This window comes from Ctenopharyngodon idella, chromosome 2 (genome assembly GCF_019924925.1).
Source record: "Ctenopharyngodon idella isolate HZGC_01 chromosome 2, HZGC01, whole genome shotgun sequence".
NCBI lineage: Eukaryota > Metazoa > Chordata > Actinopteri > Cypriniformes > Xenocyprididae > Ctenopharyngodon > Ctenopharyngodon idella.
The window spans coordinates 16,786,292-16,809,417 of NC_067221.1; the positions used below are offsets into that span (position 1 = coordinate 16,786,292).

The window sequence follows — 23,126 nt, forward strand, 5'->3', positions numbered from 1 at the left end:
GTAGTTCTTAAAAAAAATAGTAGTTACTGATTAGCTAATAGTGAACTACCACCTTAAACTGAGCACTATGACTTATTAATTCATCAGAGTTTCTCGTTAGTTAATAGTAGTTACTAGAGTGTTAATAATGCATTACTCATTTGTTCCTGTGTAGTTATTCATTAATGAAGGATCAGTATTCTAAAGTGTTACCAAATAAACAAGTGACATTGCAAATGCACATATTACTCTAAACACTTGAATTCAGGTCACTGGACGTAACCTTTCAATATAAACTAATTTTATTAAACCAATCCTGAGTTCTTCCATCATCGAGAAATTATTAGCAGTGAGTTTATCTTTGCAGCCTCCTAATAATCAGAGCTTAAAGTCACCATGAAATCAGAATTGTCAATTCTTGTTTTTTATTTAATGGAATATTGTAGTGTTTATTATAAATGATTTATCTGTGCACATCATTATTTTTGTAAAATCTGTGTGCCTTCTTTAATTCAAAATAACTTCCCCTCCCTCTTAATCAAGTTTAACTCAGATATATGTCACATTATAGTGAAAAAATCACAACTTCCATTTCATGCCTACTTTAATCATTGATTACAGAATGATTTAATGCATCATCACAGGGTATAATGACCAGTAAGAAATGCCATATTGCTGCTATTGTGACAGCTTCTAAAACCTTTGTGCTTTGAATAGATCACTTTATTTGTCACAGCAGAGGCCATTAGACAATAGCAGCCTTTTCTCATTTTAGGCAAAAAGCCACGTCTTATTAAGAAACAGAGGTTCATAAAGCTATTTGCTGTAGCCAAAAATGATCTCATCTGCCATCTTTTTCCACTGAAGGATAATATTAACTGTTCGTTAATCTTTCCCTCACACTACACATGAACAAATTAACAGAGTTGCTAAATGTTTTAGAACTAACTTATATATGCTTGAAAAGGAAATGTTTGAAAAGAAGATTCATACTTATTTGGGATATTGATCAATTAAGCAAGATCGTTTCCGCGGCAGTCAGGTGGTCCATCAAGGCCTCTTATGAGGGAAGAATGGGGCCACCACCTACAAATATTTTGTCCACAAAATATTTATTGGTGTTTACCCTCAGGTTTTTTCTTACAGACATAAGAATTTTCCAAGGTGGTGAATTTGTTCCCTCATGATGAACTGGAGTCAGAGAGGCACATGAACAAGCCAATACCAGAACTGTGGTTACAAATCTTCCTCAGTTGGTATGATGTTCTTTGCCATAGTTACTTAACTGTGAATCTTCCCCACAAGATGGCACACACGAGTGGAACATTTGACTGAAAGAAAAGCCTTTTTCAGAAGACCTGCTTATGGAATGGGGGGAAAAAATGATCCTTTAAATACATATAGTGCAGATACTATAAAATATATTTCACTTCACAGCATCAGATCACACTATTTAAAATCACATTTATTCATTCATTTGCGTGTAAAGTAGGCCTAGGCTAGCTTTTATATTAAAACTGAAAATACATTGCAACTATGAGTGACTAATTCAACTTTTGAATTAAATATCTAATCTTAATTCACCTGCACAGCACAGTCTAAAAGCAAAAATGTGTAATGACTAAATAACCTGATGAGATAGCAAAAAATACAACCAGACGTCTATTCGCGCTTGTCAGAAGTTATGAAGCACGTGCTTTGATTTTGGATTATCTGCATGAAACCGGTACCCGGATAACCATATATGGTTATAAGGTGCGCGTTACGATGGATGCCCAGCCAGTGACAAAACCCCAAAGTTAAGAAAGGGGCGGAACTCAATTCGTGACTCATGACGAGTGTCCTCTGTGGCTGGCAGCGCCAGAGCTCTCACATACTATAAAAACGGGCTATTGGTGGAAGACTTGATTAAGAAACACTCTTCAGAGGGATAAGTTGGATAAAATATTTCACGGCCAAATTGGACTGTTTACTATCATAAACGATGGAGAGCAAGATTGTATTTTCGGCACTTTTTCTTGCCTGGCTTACTCTCGTAAACGGATCCCCAGGTAAGAAATCTGTGTTTTAGGGATGTTTATTTTAAGAACTGTGAACGAATACAAATATAAACTGATTACTTATAGTATGGCAGTCTGTAGTATAGTATTGTACAGTACAGTACAGCATGGCACAGTACAGTATAGTAGCCTATACCTATGAACTTCAGATATGTAGTCTTGTTGTATCTCTCAAGGTTGGGTTGTAATGAAACCAGAGAAAGCTATGATGTGTTTTATACCTTATTGTTCTGACCAATGTCGTCTTTTTCATTTAGCATCAGTGCAAGTGGGCGAGCTTACCAAAGCAAAAAATGTGTTGTGGTCATCATACAATTTCAAAACTATCCTATCATGGGGACCTAAACCTGTCAATTACACATACACAGTTGAATTCTCAAGGCAAGTACACAAATATCTTACTTAACAGCATAACATTATTTTGTCATCAACATTCAATACAAAAATAATATAAATGTGTAAACATGATTGAAACCCCTATATACATGTGATCTAACCAACATGTTTCTTTCTCTTTAGAGCTGGTAGGGACAAACAGAGAAACCCTCACTGCATCAGAAGTACTGAGACAGAGTGCGACCTGACCAATGAATTGGACGTAAAGGGGGTTTATACTGCTGAAGTGCTCTCAGAGTCCCTGCGCGGGATGATTTCTGACCATGTGGAGCCTCCATACACCAGATCTAAGCAGTTCTGCCCTTATGAAGACAGTGAGTCTCCAACCATGTATAAAAATCTTACTTCATTCATCAAAATTCAACAAATATTGATTTAAAGCAGTTTTTCTAATAGTTTTGATCTGTGCCTGTAGCTTTAATTGGAATACCTGAGTTCAAGTTGACGAGTAAGGACAAAAAGATTGTGTTGATCATAAAGGACCCCATCACAGCTCTGCACAAAGATGGCAGATCACTGAACATCCGAGACATCTTTAAAAAAGAACTCCAGTACAAGATTGTGTACAACAAGGCTGGAAGCACAGGAAAAGTGAGTGTCAGCACGTTTACCAGCCAAAGATACTATTAAAGATTTCATGTTGTGCGTTTCTTATTTAAATGCCCTCTGACTTTGCAATTCTCATGTTGCTTTGTTTGTATACAGCATCTGAAAACTGTGAAAGAGAACAGAGCAGAGTTCAGTAATCTAGATGAGGATCAGAGTTACTGCTTCAGTGTGGCTGCATATATCGGTTCCCGTAAAGGAGACAAGAGTTTAGGAGCGTGGAGCCTCCCCAAGTGCTCGTCACAGGAGCACAAAACCGTGTTTGATGGTAAGTTTTAAAAATACTTAACAATCTTCGGGGATGTTGCATTCATTTGAGAGACAGAGGAAGGTGACAAAGGAGTATCCAAGTATTCTAAATGATTCAAGTTTTGCTCAAAGGTTTATTTGTCTAGAATTCCAGTGTTATGGAAAACAGGAAGGTTGTTAAGCATGAAGAGGCCAGATCAGGGTTAGCTAACCGAGTAGAGGAGGGGAGGATGACACACTCTGACATTACTCAGAAACTGACCAGGCAATGACAGCTGCGCTCAATTGACTCCATTCAGTTGTGTGGGAACCTCTGTTTCTGCACCTGGAGTTTTCAAACTCAAAATATATCACTATCGATCTATCGTTTTAAAAACATTTTATAAAGTCATTAAATTGAAAGTTTTGTTTAAAATGGTATGTTTTATTTCCGAACCAGTGAAACCACAAAGAATACAAATAGTTGATTTCTATGAACTTGGTTTATTTTTAAAAATAGATTTTTAAAAGGGTTTTTTCTATTATGTGGACACTTATTTATCATTGACCTTTATACAAACTAGCCACAACCATTAAATGAGCTGGATTTGAGCAACAACTGTGCAGTAACTTAAATTCTGTCAGATCCTTTTCTATTACATTCCATATAATGCATGTGCACTGCTCTTTCCTATACTACTTTATCAAATGCTGTTTTGAAATCACACTATAATTCATTAAAACATATTATAGACTCCGTTGTAATAATCCGATGAATAAAATTCCTCTCTTCTTTTCCGTAGTGTATGGACCGACTGTGATTGGAGGAGCAGCGCTTATTATACTGGCTTTTGTAATTGCTGTAATCGTTCTGATTGTGGTGTGCTGTAAGAGAGCAAGAAGAGAAAAAACAATGGCCAAGGAAACCATAGTCTAGACTCAAGAATCAATTTCTGCTGATCGAGCTGAGAACGGGGTGTACAGCTGGACTGTAACCGTTTTTGCGCTGAGAGGGACCGGTGTGTGCGAAGCACACCTGCAGTGCAGCACTGGACTGGTTTCTATGAAACACTAACACTACACGATATGTTATACGTATCGGACCATTGCTTTTATTTTTTATGGATAAATAGAACAGTGTATTTGTTTATTAAACAGCCGTATTTATTATTTTCTTTAGAAATACATTGTAATAGCTGCTGTGTGTGTATAGAGTTTTATATCTAGACTGAAATTATTTAATGAGCATAAACTATTTTTTTTAAAAATGTAATTGATACTTCTTGGAACTTCAAATAAATTATACTTGTCATAAGTTTTTATTTTATTTATTTTGGGAGGTAGCAAAACAACTCCAGGGTTAAGTGCCATCATTGACTTATGATGTGTAATCCATTATGTAAAAGGAGTTGCACAATCAAAAATGAGGAAGAATGGTGAATTCCCCCCCATTTTTATTAAACAAAAATCCCCATTAACTAAAAAAACAACTTGTTTAGATTGTGCAACATAATTGGAGAATTAAAAGGATGCTTTTTCTTTTTCTTTAAACAAATCCATAATGACAAGGAAAGCTTCTGCAAATTGTGCAACACTATTTGGTAATTAAAAGTAACAGACACACTCAGTGGAGAAGCATAAGTCTTGCATTTTCGTCTCAGTAGCTCACCCTTGTGGTCAGCTACAGTAAGGATGCAAGTCTTGTCTTTTTCTACTGAAGACTTTGACTTGAAACAAGAAATACAATTGTGGATATGTGAAGGTCAAAACTAAAAACAACAACAAAAACTTGTGGCAAATAATGTAGCATTAAAATTAATTTCAGGTTTCTTTGCTTTTTAAATAATCAGATTTAATTGTATGTTTTGTAATTCAGTAAAACATATAAGGCACTATATATGCACATGTATAAATATCCAAACATATATTAATAGGCTTCATTATCTCTTAAAATTAATTTCCCAAAAATAAAATCTAGAAAGCCAGCTCATTACATTTAAATAATATAGTTTCCCAGGTGTTATGATGGAACTCATTACTGTACCAGGGGCATGCAACAATATGTTATGGAAAACTCAGTGATAATAACATATCCCAGTGACTGTAACAAATCAAGTACCAACAACAAAAATCACTACTTTTATATTACAAATGCTTGATTCTTAAAAGGATATCAAACCCAGTTTTATTCCTTACAAAAATCTTTTGAGATGCAATAACCTCTCCCTGAGAGATATTTATCCACAGAGTTACAATCCTTTCCCTCAGACGAAGAAAAGCAGTTATATTTAACATCTTATAATATAAAGAGTTTAGAATTCCAGAATGATATTGCTTAAGATCCACATTTAGTACGAACAGGCCTCATTCATGATACGAGCAGAGCAAATTTCTGCATAAAACCATTCTTGCAGAAATTTTCACATGCAATAATTTAATTGAGAATAACTGTGAATGATTTATGCAAAGATTTGCTCATAAATAAGGCCCAATGTTATTATTATGATCCAAACTCCGCCGTTTCCTTTGTGATGGGTTTAAACTCGTAGTTTCCTCTTCCATCCATGTGCAAATAATACTGTAGAATAGAGAAACAATGAGTTTTAAGACTTCACATCACAATACTTCAAGCTTTCTAATGAATTCTGACAACTTAATGATGAAAGATAAGATTGTACCTTATGGTGCTTCCATAGTGATTTCCTATGGGAGACTGTGAACAGTGTGATGCCAACCTAAAAGAGAAAACAGATAATTCCAGCTGAGCTCAGGGAGACAGATGTTCCTGAAGCAAACCGCTTCCACAGGAGCAACAAATACATTACTGACTTCCTCACTTCTGACACAGAAAATGAGCATGGTGGGGTGACCACTTGTCGGCCCACTGCATGTAACTTCTATCGCTGTATGCTGCATTTGCCCCAAACATTTTTGCATTCATTGTGAATAAGAAGACTACCTTTCGACAGTGGCTGTAGATGAAGTCCTCCACATCAACGCTCACAGCACTGGTGCACTCATCCAGAATAGCAAACTGGGGCTTGTGGTAGAACAGACGAGCCATCTGTGCAAAAAAAAGTTAAGTTCCTCATGAGCTCCTTACGAATTTGGGCTTTCTGATACAAGCCAGAGTAATATCTGTCTCTGTCTCACCCAATGTGTCATGTTAAAATGGACAGTTCTTGTTTATTATAAATTATCTTTCATTACATTTTTTATTCATGTGTCCTCATAGTCTTTAATCAAAATAACTTCCCCTCCCTCTTGCAGCAAGATATCATCTCTGCTCTGATGGCGTGTGGGCGGGACAACCTGTCACTCACATGACATCACAACAACAGCAAACCACAGCCATCCAATTATTTCCTGATGGACAAAATCAAGTCCTGCTCTACATTTTTTCTTGTTTAGAAAGCTGTTTCACTTAGATATAAGGAAGAAAAAATAAGGAAGAAAAGTCTATTACAACTTCCATTTCATGCCAACTTTTAAAAAATAGGTAACGCAAGGATCAGAGCTTACAGCCATCCTCTGCTTCTCTCCGCCACTGAGGACATCCATCCAGTCCTGCACACTCTCCCAGCTGCCCTCTCTGTCCAGGATATGTCCCAGCTGGACATTGTCCAGATATTCCTTCAGCACCTGACCACAATTACACAATATATAATAATAGCAACACTATAGTTTACTATTCAAGCGCATTACTTAAAGGAACAGTTTACCCAATAATAGTGGTTCAACGGATCAAAAACAGACCTAGTGCAAGATGAGCATTTGTGGTTAAAAAGTATATAATTAAATTTTTTTTTTTTAAGCAAATGACCGATCGTTTCGCTAGATAAGACCCTTATTCTTCGTTTGGGATCGTGAAGAGCCCTCTGAAGCTGCATTTAAACTGCAATTTGGACCTTCAACCTGTTGGTAGCATTTGAAGTCCACCATATGGAGAAAAATCCTGCAATGTTTTCCTTAAAAACATTAATTTCTTTTCGACTGAAGAAAGAAAGACATAAACATCTTGGATGACATGGGGGCAAGTAAATTATCAGGAAATTTTAATTCTGAAGCGAACTAATCATTTAATATATAAACAACTGATCAATGCACATACCTAGAGAGCACAACAAATATGGTCAACGGAAGTTCAAACGTGCTTGCGTGACGTGCGAGAACAAACCTTATTGGTTCTCACACGTCACGCAACTACATTTTAGCTTCCGTTCTCTATGTTTGTGTATTGTTGATCAAAGTTTATATGTGAATAAAAGCCTACAGTAAATTAAATCTGTTCATCATATAAAGCAATCATGTCTCTTTAGAAGCTTTGGAATAAACCGTTTGATTTATATGGATTCTTTTACTCTCTTTATGAACCCTTTAAAGCTTTAAAGTTTTTGTGGAATGGACATTCAGTGGAGGGACAGAAATCTTCATTTGTGTTTTAAAGATGAACAAAAGTCTTAAGGGTTTTGAACAACATGAGGGTGAGTAAATGATGAGAGAATTTTCATTTTTTTTGGTGAACTATCCCTTTATTAAATAACATCGACATTTTGCTGTCCATGTGATTATAAAACTCACCCGATCAGATGTTCCTTTCTTTAATTGGTCTTCATGTGTGTCAGGATAAATCACCTGATCTCTAAGGGAACCCAGTGTCATATATGGCCTCTGAAAAAAAAATACAAACAAATGAACCTGGAAAATATATAGGAGAAATCTTTCACATTTTAACCTGCTGTCATAAAAGACCTGTGTGAAAAGGCCCACCTGAGGAACATAGAAGAGCTTCCCTCTCTCTGGTTTTGTGAGCTTTCCTCCACACAAAGGCCACAGCTGGGGATGCAAAGAGAGACAATGTATATGAACAACAACAACAACAACAAAAAACTCTGAGGTTTCTAAAGACACATATTTCTGCTGAAGAACAGCTCTAACCTCTCCCAGCACCCTGAAGAGGGAACTCTTCCCACAGCCGTTGGGACCACAGACCAACACATTTGTCCCAGATGACACCTTAATGTAAGGAGGGAAGATGATAATTACCAAAACCAGATCGCAAAACCCTGTTTTACAATCTAAATAACAAGTTTAGACTAAGGAAACATTATTTATGGAGCACTAACCTCAAAAGACAAGTCGCGGATGAGAATGTCTCCATTGGGCGTCGCTAAAGGTATGTGTTCAAACCTGTGGATGAAAGGATACAGCTCAACTTGAACCACAGATGTTATGCTTGTTAGACACGACGTCTACATTTAACAAACTAGAAAAATAACAAACAGACCTTTGGAACCAAGGATTATATGAACAAATAAATGCTAAGTAGCTAACTATGATGACTAGATTGATGTTTGTTTAGTTTGTACGTAACTTACTTGATAATGTTGTCTGTGATTATGATTTCACCTCTCCCGGGAATAAGAGGGATTTTTTCTACTGCAGCATCTGTAAAAAAATAACAATAAATATATATAAAACAATTACATTAAATAATAAAAAAAAAATGTTAAAAAAGATGGTAGCACTTTATTTACCTGTCCCCCATGTACATACTATGTACTTATTATAGTAATTACAATAACTGGGTAATAACCCTGAACCTACCCCTAAACCTAACCTTAACCCATGTAGTTACCTTATATTAACAAGTACTTTCGTAGGTAAGTACACTGTAAGTACACATAAATGCTTAAAAAACAAACAAAACAAAACACACAACAGTCCAGACCTTTGCTTCGCTCCGTTATCATGGTCCGTTCATATCTGCCTGAATTCAGCTCCTTAAGGACATCCTGAATTTCTGTGATTCTTGCAGTGAACCTAATAAAAGGATTCAGATTCCAGATACTCAAGCAGATTAAAAACAGACAGCAGGCGAGCACAAGCAAATGTAGAGTAAGGGTTGCACAGACTAGTTGACTTCAATGCTCTGCCATGACTTTGACTAGTCGCTGTTTATGGCCTATAGAGGGCGCAGTAGGGTAAGAAATCTAAGTTTTATGCTCGTATCCAACAGTTAATGACAAATAAAGGCATTCTCCAACAGCGCTCCACAAGATATGTTTAATTATACCATCAGAATACTCAATATTGATCAGGTGAATGAACGTTTTAAACAGCTTATTGTACACGTAAGTAAATCGCCGTTCTAAACTAAAGCGCTGCTACATTGTAACGCACACACATACAGCATAGCTCGCACATCACGTGCAGATCGTGTGCACACAGAAACATTCGGTAGCGCAGAAATGTATTGTCAATACTATTCTGTGATTTATCAAGAAAATAGCTTAGAAACTGAAAAGTTCTAGTATATATTTCTTAGTAACTAAAACCCACAGCTTCACTATTAGTAGAGAGACGCTGCCAGGTAGAATTAATTCACACACGCAATCAATCTCTCACTAATGCATTCATATAAATGTAATGTTTACTGTGCTACTTTATCTGTATCTGATTTAGAATGAGAATAAATCTGTGAGAAATATAACGACCCAAAGACAAAAGAACTGATAAAAATAAGCTGTTACGTAGGAGCAATAGCCTTGTGGGCAGCGCTGTCACATGCCATATAGCTGTGCACAAGGCAACCCGCGTTCGAGTCTCTGCTCAGGGTTCAGGCTTATTTGTTCATTATTGACGTCATCAGTGACTAGTCAAAGTCGACTCGACTTAAGTCTGAAATTTGAAGTCATTCAACCCCTAGTGTAGAGATGATGGATGGCATGAGGAACAAGCAAAGAATGAATGTACTGGAGGCAGAGCACTCACCCGGACAGTCTGGTCATCTCTCTGCCCGCCAGGACGATCCTTCCCAGGGCCTGTGCCAAACTTATTAACATCCGCCCACTCTGGTAGTAGTCCTGCAGCGTAAAACAAACACAGAAGAATTTCTATCTTCTGTGCAAACATTTATCTAAGGAAATCCTTATTGATCCAATAAAGCAATTTTAATTCAATCTGGAGAGATCAAAGGAAAGTAATTACAAGCAAAATATTATCTGAATTTACATACAGTAGCACATCGCCACTGTATAGTTAAAGTGATTTAAACTGGTACCAAGAATTTTCAGATACTGCTTTCTGAAAAAAAATAAAAAATAAAATAAAAATAAAACATCAGTCTTACTAAACAACAGTCTCTTTGTCTGTGTTCATTCATACTCACTTCCAGTCGCTCAGCGTTTGTGCTGTTCAGATGCCGTTGGTTTGTGAGGTCCAGGAACGGCCGGCTAATAACCAGGTAACCTACCGCCATGGCTATGTCTAGAGAATCATCAGAAAATGTGTTTCCCATAAAAGTTTCTTTAAATTTGTCTTAACAATGATCCATACTAGGGCCTGTCTCTACGTAAGACAACTTTTTGAGTCAGCAGTGACTTTCATAATGTGACATATTTCCAAGTGAAACATTTTCAAAAAAAAAAAAAAAAAAGGAAGTAGAATGGATCCAGACCCGAACGTGACTTTTATGACTATTATATACTATATCAATAATTACATTTTGATTGAGGGTTAAAGACAAATTATTTGAACAAATGAATTGCTCACAATAAAACCTGAAACATGTATTAAACAGTAAAACGGGCCAAATTTGATCCATGTTGACTTTAAAAGTTCAATTTGGATTGTGCTGCCACCTTAAGTAGTAGGCTATATCTGCTTACATTTGGCTATGATGCTGTCCATGACACCCATTGAGAAACGAAAGTGTATGAAGTTATTCAAGTGGTCCACCTAAAAAACAAGAGGTCTGATTGAATGATTCACCAACATTGTGTATGGATTAGATAACAGATATCAAAACCATTTTTATCTTCCTTACCAGTTTCTGAAAGGTTGTAATAATGGTTTGCTTTTCTCTCCTGCTGCCGTTGTAAAACGCAATCTCCTCACTGAAACAATATGCAGAAATCATGCATTTTTCTTTATAACATACACTACCAGTCAAAAGTTTGGAAACATTACTATTTTTAATGTTTTTGAACGAAGTCTCTTATGCTCATTAAGGCTGCATTTATTTCATAATAAATACAGAAAAAAACAGTAATAATGTGAAATATTATTACAATTTAAAATTATGGTTTTATATTTTAATATACTTTAAAATATAATTTATTTCTGTGATGCAAAGCTGAATTTTCAGCATCATTACTCCAGTCTTCAGTGTCACATGATCCTTCAGAAATCATTCTAATATGCTGATTTAATACTCAGTTATTATCAATGTTAAAAACAGTTTATTTTTTTGGAACCTGTGATACTTTTTTCAGGATTCATAAAGGTTAAAAAGAACAGCATTTATTCAAAATATAAATCTTTTCTAACAATATAAATCTTTACTATCACTTTTTATCAATTTAACACATCCGTGCTGAATAAAAGTATTAATTTATTTCAAAAAAAAAGAAAGAAAAAAAATTACTGACCCCAAACTTTTGAACAGTAGTTTATATTGTTACAAAAGATTTCTATTTTAAATTGATGCTGATATTTTTTTTAACTTTTTATTCATCAAAGAATCCTGAAAAAGTATCACAGGTTATAAAATAATATTAAGCAGCACAACTGTTTCCAACATTGATAATAAATCAGCATATTAGAATGATTTCTGAAGGATCATGTGACACTGAAGACTGGAGTAATGATGCTGACAATTCAGCTTTGCATCACAGAAATAAATAATATTTTAAAGTATATTAAAATAGAAAACCATAATTTTAAATTGTAATAATATTTCACAATATTATTGTTTTTCCTGTATTTATGATATAAATGAAATAAATGCAGCCTTAATGAGCATAAGAGACTTCGTTCAAAAACATTAAAAATAGTAATGTTTCCAAACTTTTGACTGGTAGTGTACCTCAGGAGACAAACAGCCAGGCAAAGAGATGGAGGCCCATAGATACCTGTTAGTGATGAGACGAGAGTTGACATATCTGTACTCCCCCTCATACTTTTGCTCTGTTATGGTCATCTTGCCAGTTGGCCTGCGCAGTCTCGTCAGGAGAAGGCCGGAGAACACCAGATAGCTCAGCAAACTAGCGGGGCCCTACAGAGGAGCAGGAAGATGTTTCAAACACTGAAAAGTGAGGCGCTGAATTAGCCGGTAAACAGTGTTGGGTAGTGGATTACTAAGTAATTAATTACTGTAATTTAATTAATTTTCTTTTGAAAAAATAAAGTAAGGGATTACTCTTAATTTTTCTGTAAAAACTCTTAATTTGTTTCTGTAAGTTACTTCTGATGTAATTGCATTAAATACTGGGTAGTACACTACAGAACAATTCAATATAAAACAATAGTGGATTTAACATCAGATTTTGAGTTGTTCCAAACCTGTATAAATTTCTTTGTTCTGCTGTACACAAAGGAAGATATTTGTAACCAAGCAGATCTCACCCCCCATTGACTGCCATAGTATTTTTTTTTCCTACTATGGTAGTCAATGGGGGGAGGGGGGCGGTGAGATCTGCTTCCAAATATAATATGTGTACAGCAAACACAAGGTTTGGAACAACTTGAGGGTGAGTAAATGATGACAGAATTTTAATTTTTGGGTGAACTATCCCTTTAAATACTTTGGCCAGTTCAAGAATAATTTATGCAATTTATATTATTTAACTGAAAGAATTAAAAGAGCAGTTTCATGTCTATCCTTGTATTGTTAAACTGGTCAAGGTTGATTTAGAAAGTAGGCTAATTAGTAATAAATTAGTACCGTAACCTAATACACTGTTGAAGATGTAATTAGTAGCTAGTAATTAATTACTTTTTTAGAGTAACTTACCCAACACTGCTGGTAAATTATTTGAAACTGACACTTACAAGAGTCCCAATGGCTGTGTTCAGTTTGAAGATGTAGATTAATATGTCTAGCAGAGGCTGAAGGAAAAAGGAAAAGAATTAAGAAGTCTCAAACAGAAGACATCTTAATATATGGTTCAGAATGACCAATTTTTTTTTTCTGTGACAGAATGACAGTTGCTCTGTTACCTTGCTGACATTAGAATAGAGGTCCACCACACTGTTGCAGAACTTCTCCACATCTTGGGTTATCAGCTGGTCTGGGTTGGCAATGCGGTTATCCAAGTTGCCAATCTGATAGTATGTGAACCCCCTATTGTAAGATAGTGTTGTAAAACATAAAGCAGTGCTTTTCTAATTAAAACTTACACATAATACTTTTAAATAATTTTTAAAAGTAATGTGTTTCACGAGTTCGTTTCCTCATATAATCTTTAAGCTAATAAGCTTAAGCGTATTTGGCTTGCTGTCCGCTGTGGAGGGGCACGAGGAAGCAGCTTCAACTCGAGCTTGGATTTATCTCCCCAAAACTTACCTAATTACGTTACTTAGTTACTTTTTTTGGAAAGTAATGCATTATGATACTTTTTGTTACTTTTTCTCACCTGGCAGAGGTTCCCTCTCTTCCAAGTCTTTAACACAGTAATGCATTCAACAACATAGCCTATATAACAGGGATAGGCAGCGTTTGTCCTGGGCTGCATCCGAAAACCTAACTTATCAGGCAATGACTTGTAAGGCAGCGTTTTTGCATGAAGGCACCTCACGAAACTGATTTCGGACTGACTTCTGAGGCAGCGTAATAGTTAAATGATCTACAGCAATATAGCGCAAGCTTTGGTGAGAACTAAACAAATAATTAATTACTACAGTAGTAAATTTTCACTAGAAATGACATCAAAAGTGGAAAATGTTGGTCAAAAACGTACATTTACAACTTTCGGAAGCCATCTTTATTTTTCTAGCACAACAGGAATGCACAGGATTGTGTGATATCAAAGGCAGCGAAGGATACATCTATGCTGCTTTCAAAAATCGATCAGAAGTGAAGCTAACATTGGATTTAGACGTGCCTTGATGCCTTCCTACCTTGAAATGTGCCCTCAGAAGGCAGCATTTTCCAGTTTTCGGACGCAGCCCTGGAGTGCCACTGTCCTGCAGGGTTTAGCTCCAACTCTAATCAAACACACCTGAACAGGCTAATCAGTGTCTTCAGGATTACTAAGGCTAAAGGCAGGCGGGAGCTAAACTCTCTGCAGGACAGTGGCATTCCAGGACCGACATTGCCCATCACTTCTATATAACATACAAGTTCATTTTCTTTTAAAAACACATAAAAAAATTAATATTTCCTGACCCCTACAGCTATGTATATGCCATACAAAAGATTTGTTACTTTTGTACTTTTTGTCTGTTCCCGCATACGCATGAGTGTGCATATTTAAGTGAATACTTTATAGAGAAGAGAGAATTTTACTAGTTTATACAAAAATAAATGAAAAAAAAAAGTAACTCAAATATTAATGAATACATTTATGTGCTACTTTACTCATTACGTCAAAAACTAATCAGATTTGTTACCTCCAACACTACATTGTTTACATTTCAAAGTAAGAAATTGAGTAAACTGAATTTTAAAAGACATTTATAATTCAGTTTTGAATGGCACGATCTGATTTCTGTAGAAGACTGTATAAGAAGAGGGAAAAAATGCTAATAGAGTCAACTAAAAATGGATATGAACAGAAAATGAATAGACATATGATAACACTGGATTCAATTTAAGCATCATTCACCAGTTGATGAATATAACTTACATCAGGTAGTCATCGTAAAGTTGATTGGTCAGTCTTACTCTGAAACACAGCTTCAGTTCATTGAGTCCCAGCTTTAAGAAGTTATTCACTAGAGATATCTGATGAGTCACACAAAAAAACATGTTTCTCAAATAAATCTGTATGAAATACATACAGTCAAAGAAAAAACAACAGGTACTAAAATATTAAATAATGCATTATTACCCTGTTTATGAAATGTTAACTACATTTTAATAACATTTTATAGAACACAGGATTTGTTATGATCCCTTTATTAAAAAATACTATATTTAATACTGAATGAAACATTGGCCTGGTTTCACAGACAGGTCTTAGATTAAGCCAGGATTAGGTCTTTAAGTAGCTTTTATAAACATGCTTTAGAAAAAAAAAAAAAAAAACATTACTGATGTGCATCTTAAGAAAAAACAATGGCACTGACATATTTTAAGATATGTCAGTGCAAGTTGCCTTCGGTTAAAACAGCCGAAACATACATTTTAGTCTGGGACTAGGCTTTAGCCTTGTCTGTGAAACCAGGAGATTACGGTATCATATAAATGGCTTGACAACCAACTTGTAAATTGGACACAGTAACTCTGTGCAAAGTTTAGTCTACTTACAAAAGGCATGACTGTGATAAAGTTGACCAAGTATCTTTTGAAAGTAGTTGTCGAGCGTCCAATAATTGCACTGCAAACCACACACACATACACACACACACACACACACACACACACATTGAAGAACAGTCATTTTGTGATTGTAGTCAGTACAAGAAAAACAGGACAGACAGCATTTAAGTGTTCAGGCATGTTCTGCTGGCAACGACACCCAGAGGTAACCATGCCACTGAGAAATGCACTGGACTACAAATACAACAAATATAGGAAAAAGAGCGAGGAACTTACATAAACATTCATAATCGTGATTCAAGATAAAATGAGATAAATATCATGTACAAAAACATCCCCTAATGTTAAGGAATAATTTGTGAAGTACACAAAATCATGGGACATTGTGATATTACAGCTAAAACGGCATGTGGCAAATGTGATCAAAGATCTAAAATATTCATACCTCTCAATCATGGTCCCATTATGGATCATCCAGACATCACAGTAGGTTCTGGCCATGAGCATGGCAGCAATCAGAAGCAAATATCCTGACTAGGATAGATAACAACCAATAATGCAGCTGTAGCCAATATAAAAATGATTTTACCTAGACCACACAGCCAGTGGAAATAAATGACATTAAATACATGATAGCAAAAATACTTACCTCTTTGCAAAAGGTCTTTGGCAGCAGGATTTTCATGATATGATAAATGCGCCTGAAGAACACCTTATCCACCGCAGCCTTGTCTGTCTTTCTATCCTTCTGAAAAGGCCATTGAAACATATTAATCTACATGCATGATTTTCAACTAGGGGGTCCTGAATGGGCTGTATGTATAATATACTACTACTACAAACTCCCATCTTAATCAGATAAAGAAAACTGCTTAGATTTAGACGCAGGAATGCACTTACATCATGGTCCAACAGTAGTTTTGATGCCCTTTTCTCTCTATAAATGAACACATGTGGTAAAGCATGAGAAGTCAACAAGGCTTAGAATAAATCATCTCTTGCGTTTCGATTAAACTCATTTCCAGAAGCATGTTAACGTCTGAATAAATGAATGCGTCCGGTGTCAATGATGTTTCAATGTCGAAGAGGTTATATCGGACACAGGTTAAATAAATGGCACAGGCATAAGAAGCAATGATCTTACCCATTGGTTTCCGAAGACAGTCTTTGTTTTAATACGTACACGGCGAACACCAAAGCACCTGCGATGGAGAAATTGCCGGCTGTCAGATGCTTACTAACAGCCGCCATGTTTTATGAAACCAATAAGGAAGCGACGGCGGGCAACGAAGGACCTACGCAGAGGATTTCCTAATGTTTTTTCAAAGCACGACTGTTAACCGGGAGCTTCTATATGTCTACACATGCCTAAGAACACACAAACATACATATGTACACCTTCTATAGAAATATCACACACACTGATGTATACACACGTAGTGAAACGTTAAGCCGAAAGGTGTCGGCAGAGTCACGTCATTCAAAGGTGCAGTTATTTCTTTTGCAACATTTTTGGTACGTACGGTTTTTGTTTTAGAAATGTTTTCTTCTTCTTCTTCTTTTTCTTTTGTTAGGGTTTTTATTTGTAGTAGTGTTGTGATGTATCACTAATCATGATAAACTTTATCATTTACATCTCACCCATCTTTTCCAGTTATAATGCAATCTATTATCTAGCTCTCGGTGCCAAAGGCTCAGCGTATTTATTAAATCATATTGATAATTTATTTTTATTAGAAATTCCCCAATTTTATTTTTTCTTAAAGAAATGTACTTTTATTTTATATTGTACATATATGTGTTTTTTTTATTTATTATTCAGCCCTTTTTCTTTTCTTTTTACTTATTTGTTCATTTGTAATTTCGCTTCAGCTTTGCATTAACTGTTGTCTTATACTATGAATTAGAACCATACTAATATTATTTAAATAGGTAAATGTAGTGACTGACTTAATACGTAATGTTTAAAAAGTTGTAATATTTGAATTGTTTATGCTCTGAAACCTACAAAAAACATTACTTAAAAAACTCTTTTAGTCTTTCTTTTTCTTTTTTCCAGCTATATGCTGGAGAGAATGCTGGACCTGCATATAACCCTAATTTTATGTCTATCCGAAATAAAACTATTTATTACCATTGTACACTTCCATCTACATCACTCAGAGTAGCACATGTAATTTTGACGAGGAAAACAAGCGGATTGTTCAGAGCACTCCGCCAGCCAATAGGAAGTTTGCTTTGAAGTCACGTGAGTAAGTTTTGAGTCAGTCCCTCAGTAAGTTTTTCTCTCGCTAGTTGTGATGTGAAGAGCGGTGCGTCGGCGAGCGTCTCATTTGAGCCTAGTTTATGTTTTTACAAAGGATTTAACTTAATAATTCTGCAGTATGATGATCCTCACGAAATATTCAAGTAAGTACCACTCGTCTGAGACGCTTTAAACAGAGCAACTAACTATTAAAGATTTGTAAGTGTAAAGTGCTTAGCTAGCAGCGCTAAAGTGTAATCAGCTATGAAGAGGAGAAACAGTTACAGTATTGAGAAGAATTAGTTATCAAGTTCGGTTTGACGAATTATATGTTCTACCTTAACAGTCGGAAAATTAAATACCTAAATGAAATAAAGGATTTTAATAATACAGAAGTGATCTGATGCTGATTTCATGCTCTGTTAAAGAGCCAAACTGGTCAAGCCAAAACAACGTTTAATTCTGAAAATAAATCATAGCTGGTCAACCTCCACCTAATGTCCGTGTTTTTTCCTCTGTCCATTTCCTCTCTTATCACTGAACACAGTTGAGAGGTGATAAGTTTAGTTTTGAGTGACAGGTGTCAAGCCCCTATTAAATGATAAAGATCGATGCATTACTCGCATTCTGCGCCAGACGTGCGTCACGTGTAGACAAAAGCAGTCACGTAATCACAGTGATCAAGAAAACAGTCTATGGCAACAAAAATTACATGTCAATGGATGATGCATTCGTAGATAATGTGCCAGGTAGTCTAAGGGGTTGTTGCTCGATCATCACAATGATAGTGAACAGCTTGAGAGCACTTTTGGTGCTGTAGAAACTGGTTTTAAAATGAACGTTCCTGTTTGCTCAGAAAAGCTACTCTGGATATTTTGATGCATTTATAATATTGCAAGATGTTAACTACCTTTTTCAGTATGTAAATTAAGAAAAATGTTTATTTTTTGTTTATTTATTTTACTGTTATCCAAACTTAATTAAAATACTCTTATCTCAGACCCAAAATCTATCTGGAGCAACCAAATTTGAGGTGTCCTGTACAAGGCGAAATTAGTATGGATCACCCTTGTGGGATTTGAACCTACAACCTTCACTTACCACTCCAGGAGCCTCATTTATAAAATGTACATGGGATCAGATTTGATTCTAAATTCCATGAATTTCATCCTATGTCAAAAGTAAGGAACAAATCGGGATTTATAAAGGCAGAAACTGACATGAAAATATTCTTATTTATACGCCAAATAAAGAGCACGTGTACAAACTTTATATGCTCTTATATATAAGTAATTAAATTAATCCAACATAGCATAAGATAAATAGGCAATCACAATATGCATTCATATAATTATATGTACAAATGAGCAACATTTTAACTGCTTTGTGACCACCAAACTTAATTCATTAATTATATTACACTAACAGTCAAAAGTTTGGAGTACATACAGTCACGGTTTCCACAAAAATATTAAGCAGCAAACACTGTTTTCAATATTGATAACAATAATAAATGTTTCTTAATAAAGAGATATTTCTGGGCATTCTGTTCTTGGAGTTGATGAACTTGTACACATTGCACTTGAATTGAAGATGAACTGCCATTTATAAATAGGGATGCATTTTTGGGCATGCATTTTATAAATGCGTACATTTTATAAATAATTTCGGAAACGTTTCGGTCAGACGTTCACATTTAAGATTATTCTATACATGTTTATAAATGAGGCTCCTGGTCTTAGGTTCCATCATCCTTGTATGCTTACTTTAGCTGTTAATGATCATCAGCTTGTTCTCCCACAGTGCCCTCAGCTCTCAACTGGCAGGAGGGTGCTTGGATCTGCGGCTGAGGCGGCTCAGTAACGGCAGAAGCGGCTGCTGGAATGTTCCGTCAGGGCAGCAACAGTGGGAATAAGCGCTTGGCAAGCAGTGCTCGTCTCTCCCAGCCCAACATCCCTGTGCCCCTGTCTCCCGGGTCCAACAAAACGCAAGAAATGGGCCGCAGCTCTAAGACAAACCCCCTCAATGCTATGGGCCTGGACCATACCATCACCGCCCCAGGAGGGGACCCCGACTACATCATGCAGCTGGTCAATGATGTTCGCAAGTTTTCTGATGTGCTGCTGAGCCTAAAGGAGGCTTTTCACTCCAAAGGTGAGGTTCTACTTAACCCTTACTACTTCAGATGCTTACAAAAGCGTTTTGGTGCATTACAGCTGTGGTTAATCATGTGGTATCGCTGTTTATGACGGATCAGCTTCTTTTAAATGTGCATATTTGTCAGTCGTGTCAGCCCACGCTAATGTGGAAGTTTTGTAAGCTGTGTTAGTGTTCCTCATTCCCATCACTGGAGGAGTGCCACGTCTGTCAGGATGCCACGGGTAAACTCCTGGCCATCCTGCTGAGAGTGTTTCTTTTCTGCTGCACAAGGCATCTCTGAAATTTGCCTCCTTGTGGTAACCCAACAACCACCCTCTTGAATAGATATGACTGCACATGATACACAGAGTCTGTTGTTGGTTATTCCTGTTTGCTTTTTCAAGGTACAGTACTTTATGGGAAGCTATGAGTTCCTGTTCTGCATTATTGGAAACGGCTAACAAGACTATGTTCCTGTTAGATTCTTCCTTTTAGAGAAAAGTTGCTTGCTATTATGAAAGAATGAAAAGCCTTTATTATATAGTCATTCACAGTAAATAAATACAGCATTTATGACTGAGCTGTGGGGTATAGATCGTGACTGGCCAATTATGGTTTGTGGTCTATACACATTTAAATACTTTCCCATCTAAGAATAGCCAAACCGTCCCACCCCCAGTAGGGAATTATGATGCTTTTTTATTCTTTGCAAAAAGCATTTCACCACTTAAAATGGTGGTCACTGGCAAAACAAGTGTGGCAACTATTATTTCTGCCAAAGTATGTTTATGTACACTCAAGATTTCAGTCATATTTCAGTCAGTAATTAATCTTTTTAAAAAGCCTTTTAAACACTTTAGTCCCATTATTATAATTGTTCCAGTCTGTTTTTTGCAATGTCGGACTAACAAACCTACACTACCATTCAAACGTTTTGGGGTTAGTAGGAATTTTTTCTTTTTATTCAGCAAGGATTTGTTAAATCAAAGTAAATACATTTATAATGTTACTTATAACTACTATAAATATTTATATTGCAAATTAATGTTGTTCTTTTGAACTTGAAAAAAAAATGTATCACGGTTTCCACGAAAAAATATTAAGCAGCATAACTGTTTTCAACATTGATAATAATGAGAAATGTTTCTTGAGCAGCAAATCAGCATATTAGAATGATTTCTGAAGGATCATGTGACACTGAAGACTGGAGTAATGATGCTGAAAATCATTCACGGGAATAAATTACATTTTAATATAAAATAGAAAAACTTTTCACAATTGTACTGTATTTTTGGTCATATAAATGCAGCATTGTGAGTATAAGAGACTTTTTATGTTTTTTTTTCAAAAACATCAAAAATTCTTACCGACCCCAAAATTTTGAATGGTAGTGTAGATCAGTGGTTCCCAAACCTGTCCTGAAGGACCCCCAGCACTGCACATTTTGTATGTCGCCCTTATCTGACACACCTACTTCAGGTCTTGCAATCTCTACTAATGAGCTCATGAGTTGAATCAGGTGTGATAGATGAAAGAGACATCCAAAATGTGCAGTGCTGGGCGTCCTCCAGGACAGGTTTGGGAACCACTGGTGTAGATAAACTGATTGTAACTTGACTTCATACAGCATGTACACATTAATCAGTCTCCAGTTTGTCTCGGCATTGTGTGCATGCTCAAAAAGGTGGAGGTGATGCAGCGCAACACATATTTTAATCCTTCAAATGCTCAATTATGTTTTGTGTTAATTATACAAGGACAGACAGATGAACACTAGCCCGACTACACAAAATCCTGCTTTAGTTTGATTGTAACTGCAAACATGCTTTATGTAATTTTCACAAGAATTTACACAAAATAAAATGGAATTTTTATTAGCATACTTTTGTATGTATTGCCAAAACATTACAGGAAGTGGGTTGAGGTAGAAAAAAAACATTATCAAAAGAGGCCTCTGAATTCTAACTTCAGTACTTTGTTTGACAAGTGTGGCAGCTGCTGACTACGAAAACTTAACACAAATACCAGCAAAACAAATGGATTGAATAATCTCAATAATCCGGATAAAGATTTGGTGCATATTTGCTGAATATGAGCAGCTAATTCTCTTTCTCTTTCAGTGCAGTCTGCCTATAAAAAAAGAATTGTACCTGCTACCTATTTTAAATGTTAAACTGTTTGGTTGAGTACTGATGAGTGAGGTACTTCACACCACCCTCTGTCAAGCAGCCCAGTGACACTTCCCACAAGCACATGCTTTTGACCTCCCCACTCTCCCACTGCCCTGTTCCCTCTCAGCAGAGGAGATGCTCACTGACCCTCTAAATGTATGGATTCAACCTGTCTGCACAGAGATTGATCATCACGCAGCTCTCCTCACCTCCCTGACTGTTATTTTACGCTAGCTATGATCTACAAGTCAGCCAGGAGGAACGCTACAGGAACTCATCTGTGTGCTTATTTGCTCTTCAGTCTGAATGCACGTCACGTTGAATGTCTCCTCTAGACTTTTGTAGCCACAACGTGTCACTTTAAACTAAAAAAATGAGTGGTTTGTAAAGTGTTTATCAGAAAACTGCAGTCGCAGTGCTTTTTTTGCGTTGGCTCATCACTTTGATCTGTGCGACCAAACTCTTCTCGTCTGTGATTCCTCCTCCGACATGAAGCCCCCTCCTCCTGCATACCCCGCATTCCTTCAGAACAAATGTTCACTTGTTCCTTCGATTGACTGTTGTTAGGTGTGCGACACATGAAAAATGACTCTTCCTTGCCGAAATTTCAGAGTTTTCAAGGGCACTTTTTCACTCTGTTTTGGTTGTTTGATTATCTGGCAGCCGGGGAATTTTTAAGAAGTGCAAAGTTGTCGTAGTCAAATTTTTTTCTCAGTCCAGTGGTTTTCTATGTTCCTTCTTTCTGATCGACATCTTTCCCAATAAAACTCTCCGATGCTGTGCATATCCTGTGAGAAATGTCACTTTTTTGTTGTTTCTCTTGTCAAAACAAATCTGAGAGCTAAGCCTAGCGTGAATTTCTTTGAATCAAACATTTAGATGTTTTTAGTGTAATGTTGAACTCCCGTGACAGTTGGACATTCAGAAGGGTGGGGTGTTTTTACTGGAAGGGCTAAATATCAAATGATTCCCTCTGTGATTTAAGAGAAGCACGTTCAGAGCGAATGGAGTGTATTGTGGCCTGTCGACGCTCATCA

General features: G+C 36.3%; 3 protein-coding genes across 4 annotated transcripts in view; 2 read left to right on the forward strand and 1 right to left on the reverse strand.

Moving 5' to 3' along the window:
• The first annotated feature begins 1,767 nt into the window (after window positions 1-1,767).
• Window positions 1,768-4,584, forward strand: f3b (coagulation factor IIIb). The gene is made up of 6 exons (XM_051915096.1): window positions 1,768-2,030; window positions 2,297-2,420; window positions 2,559-2,749; window positions 2,851-3,026; window positions 3,141-3,309; window positions 4,073-4,584. The coding sequence occupies exons 1-6, from the start codon at window positions 1,964-1,966 to the stop codon at window positions 4,204-4,206; spliced, it is 861 nt and encodes a 286-aa protein (XP_051771056.1). The 5' UTR covers window positions 1,768-1,963; the 3' UTR covers window positions 4,207-4,584.
• abcd3b (ATP-binding cassette, sub-family D (ALD), member 3b) lies at window positions 4,570-16,997 on the reverse strand. Its single transcript, XM_051915083.1, has 23 exons — window positions 16,679-16,997; window positions 16,435-16,471; window positions 16,184-16,282; window positions 15,980-16,068; window positions 15,523-15,592; window positions 14,900-14,997; window positions 13,272-13,395; window positions 13,104-13,160; window positions 12,185-12,327; window positions 11,098-11,167; window positions 10,940-11,009; window positions 10,441-10,538; window positions 10,044-10,135; window positions 9,001-9,092; window positions 8,648-8,717; window positions 8,396-8,459; window positions 8,208-8,285; window positions 8,040-8,105; window positions 7,851-7,940; window positions 6,792-6,911; window positions 6,229-6,333; window positions 5,948-6,004; window positions 4,570-5,847 (listed from the first exon to the last, which is right to left on the reverse strand). The coding sequence occupies exons 1-23, from the start codon at window positions 16,783-16,785 to the stop codon at window positions 5,770-5,772; spliced, it is 1,974 nt and encodes a 657-aa protein (XP_051771043.1). The 5' UTR covers window positions 16,786-16,997; the 3' UTR covers window positions 4,570-5,769.
• A 789-nt stretch (window positions 16,998-17,786) lies between these two features.
• arhgap29b (Rho GTPase activating protein 29b) overlaps window positions 17,787-23,126 on the forward strand; it is a 37,161-nt gene continuing 31,821 nt past the window's right edge. For both annotated transcript variants that reach the window (XM_051915056.1, XM_051915064.1), the window contains exons 1-2: window positions 17,787-17,943; window positions 19,583-19,933. In XM_051915056.1, the coding sequence (XP_051771016.1) occupies window positions 19,663-19,933 (271 nt within the window). In that variant the 5' untranslated portion in view covers window positions 17,787-17,943; window positions 19,583-19,662. The remainder of the gene's footprint in view (window positions 17,944-19,582; window positions 19,934-23,126) is intronic.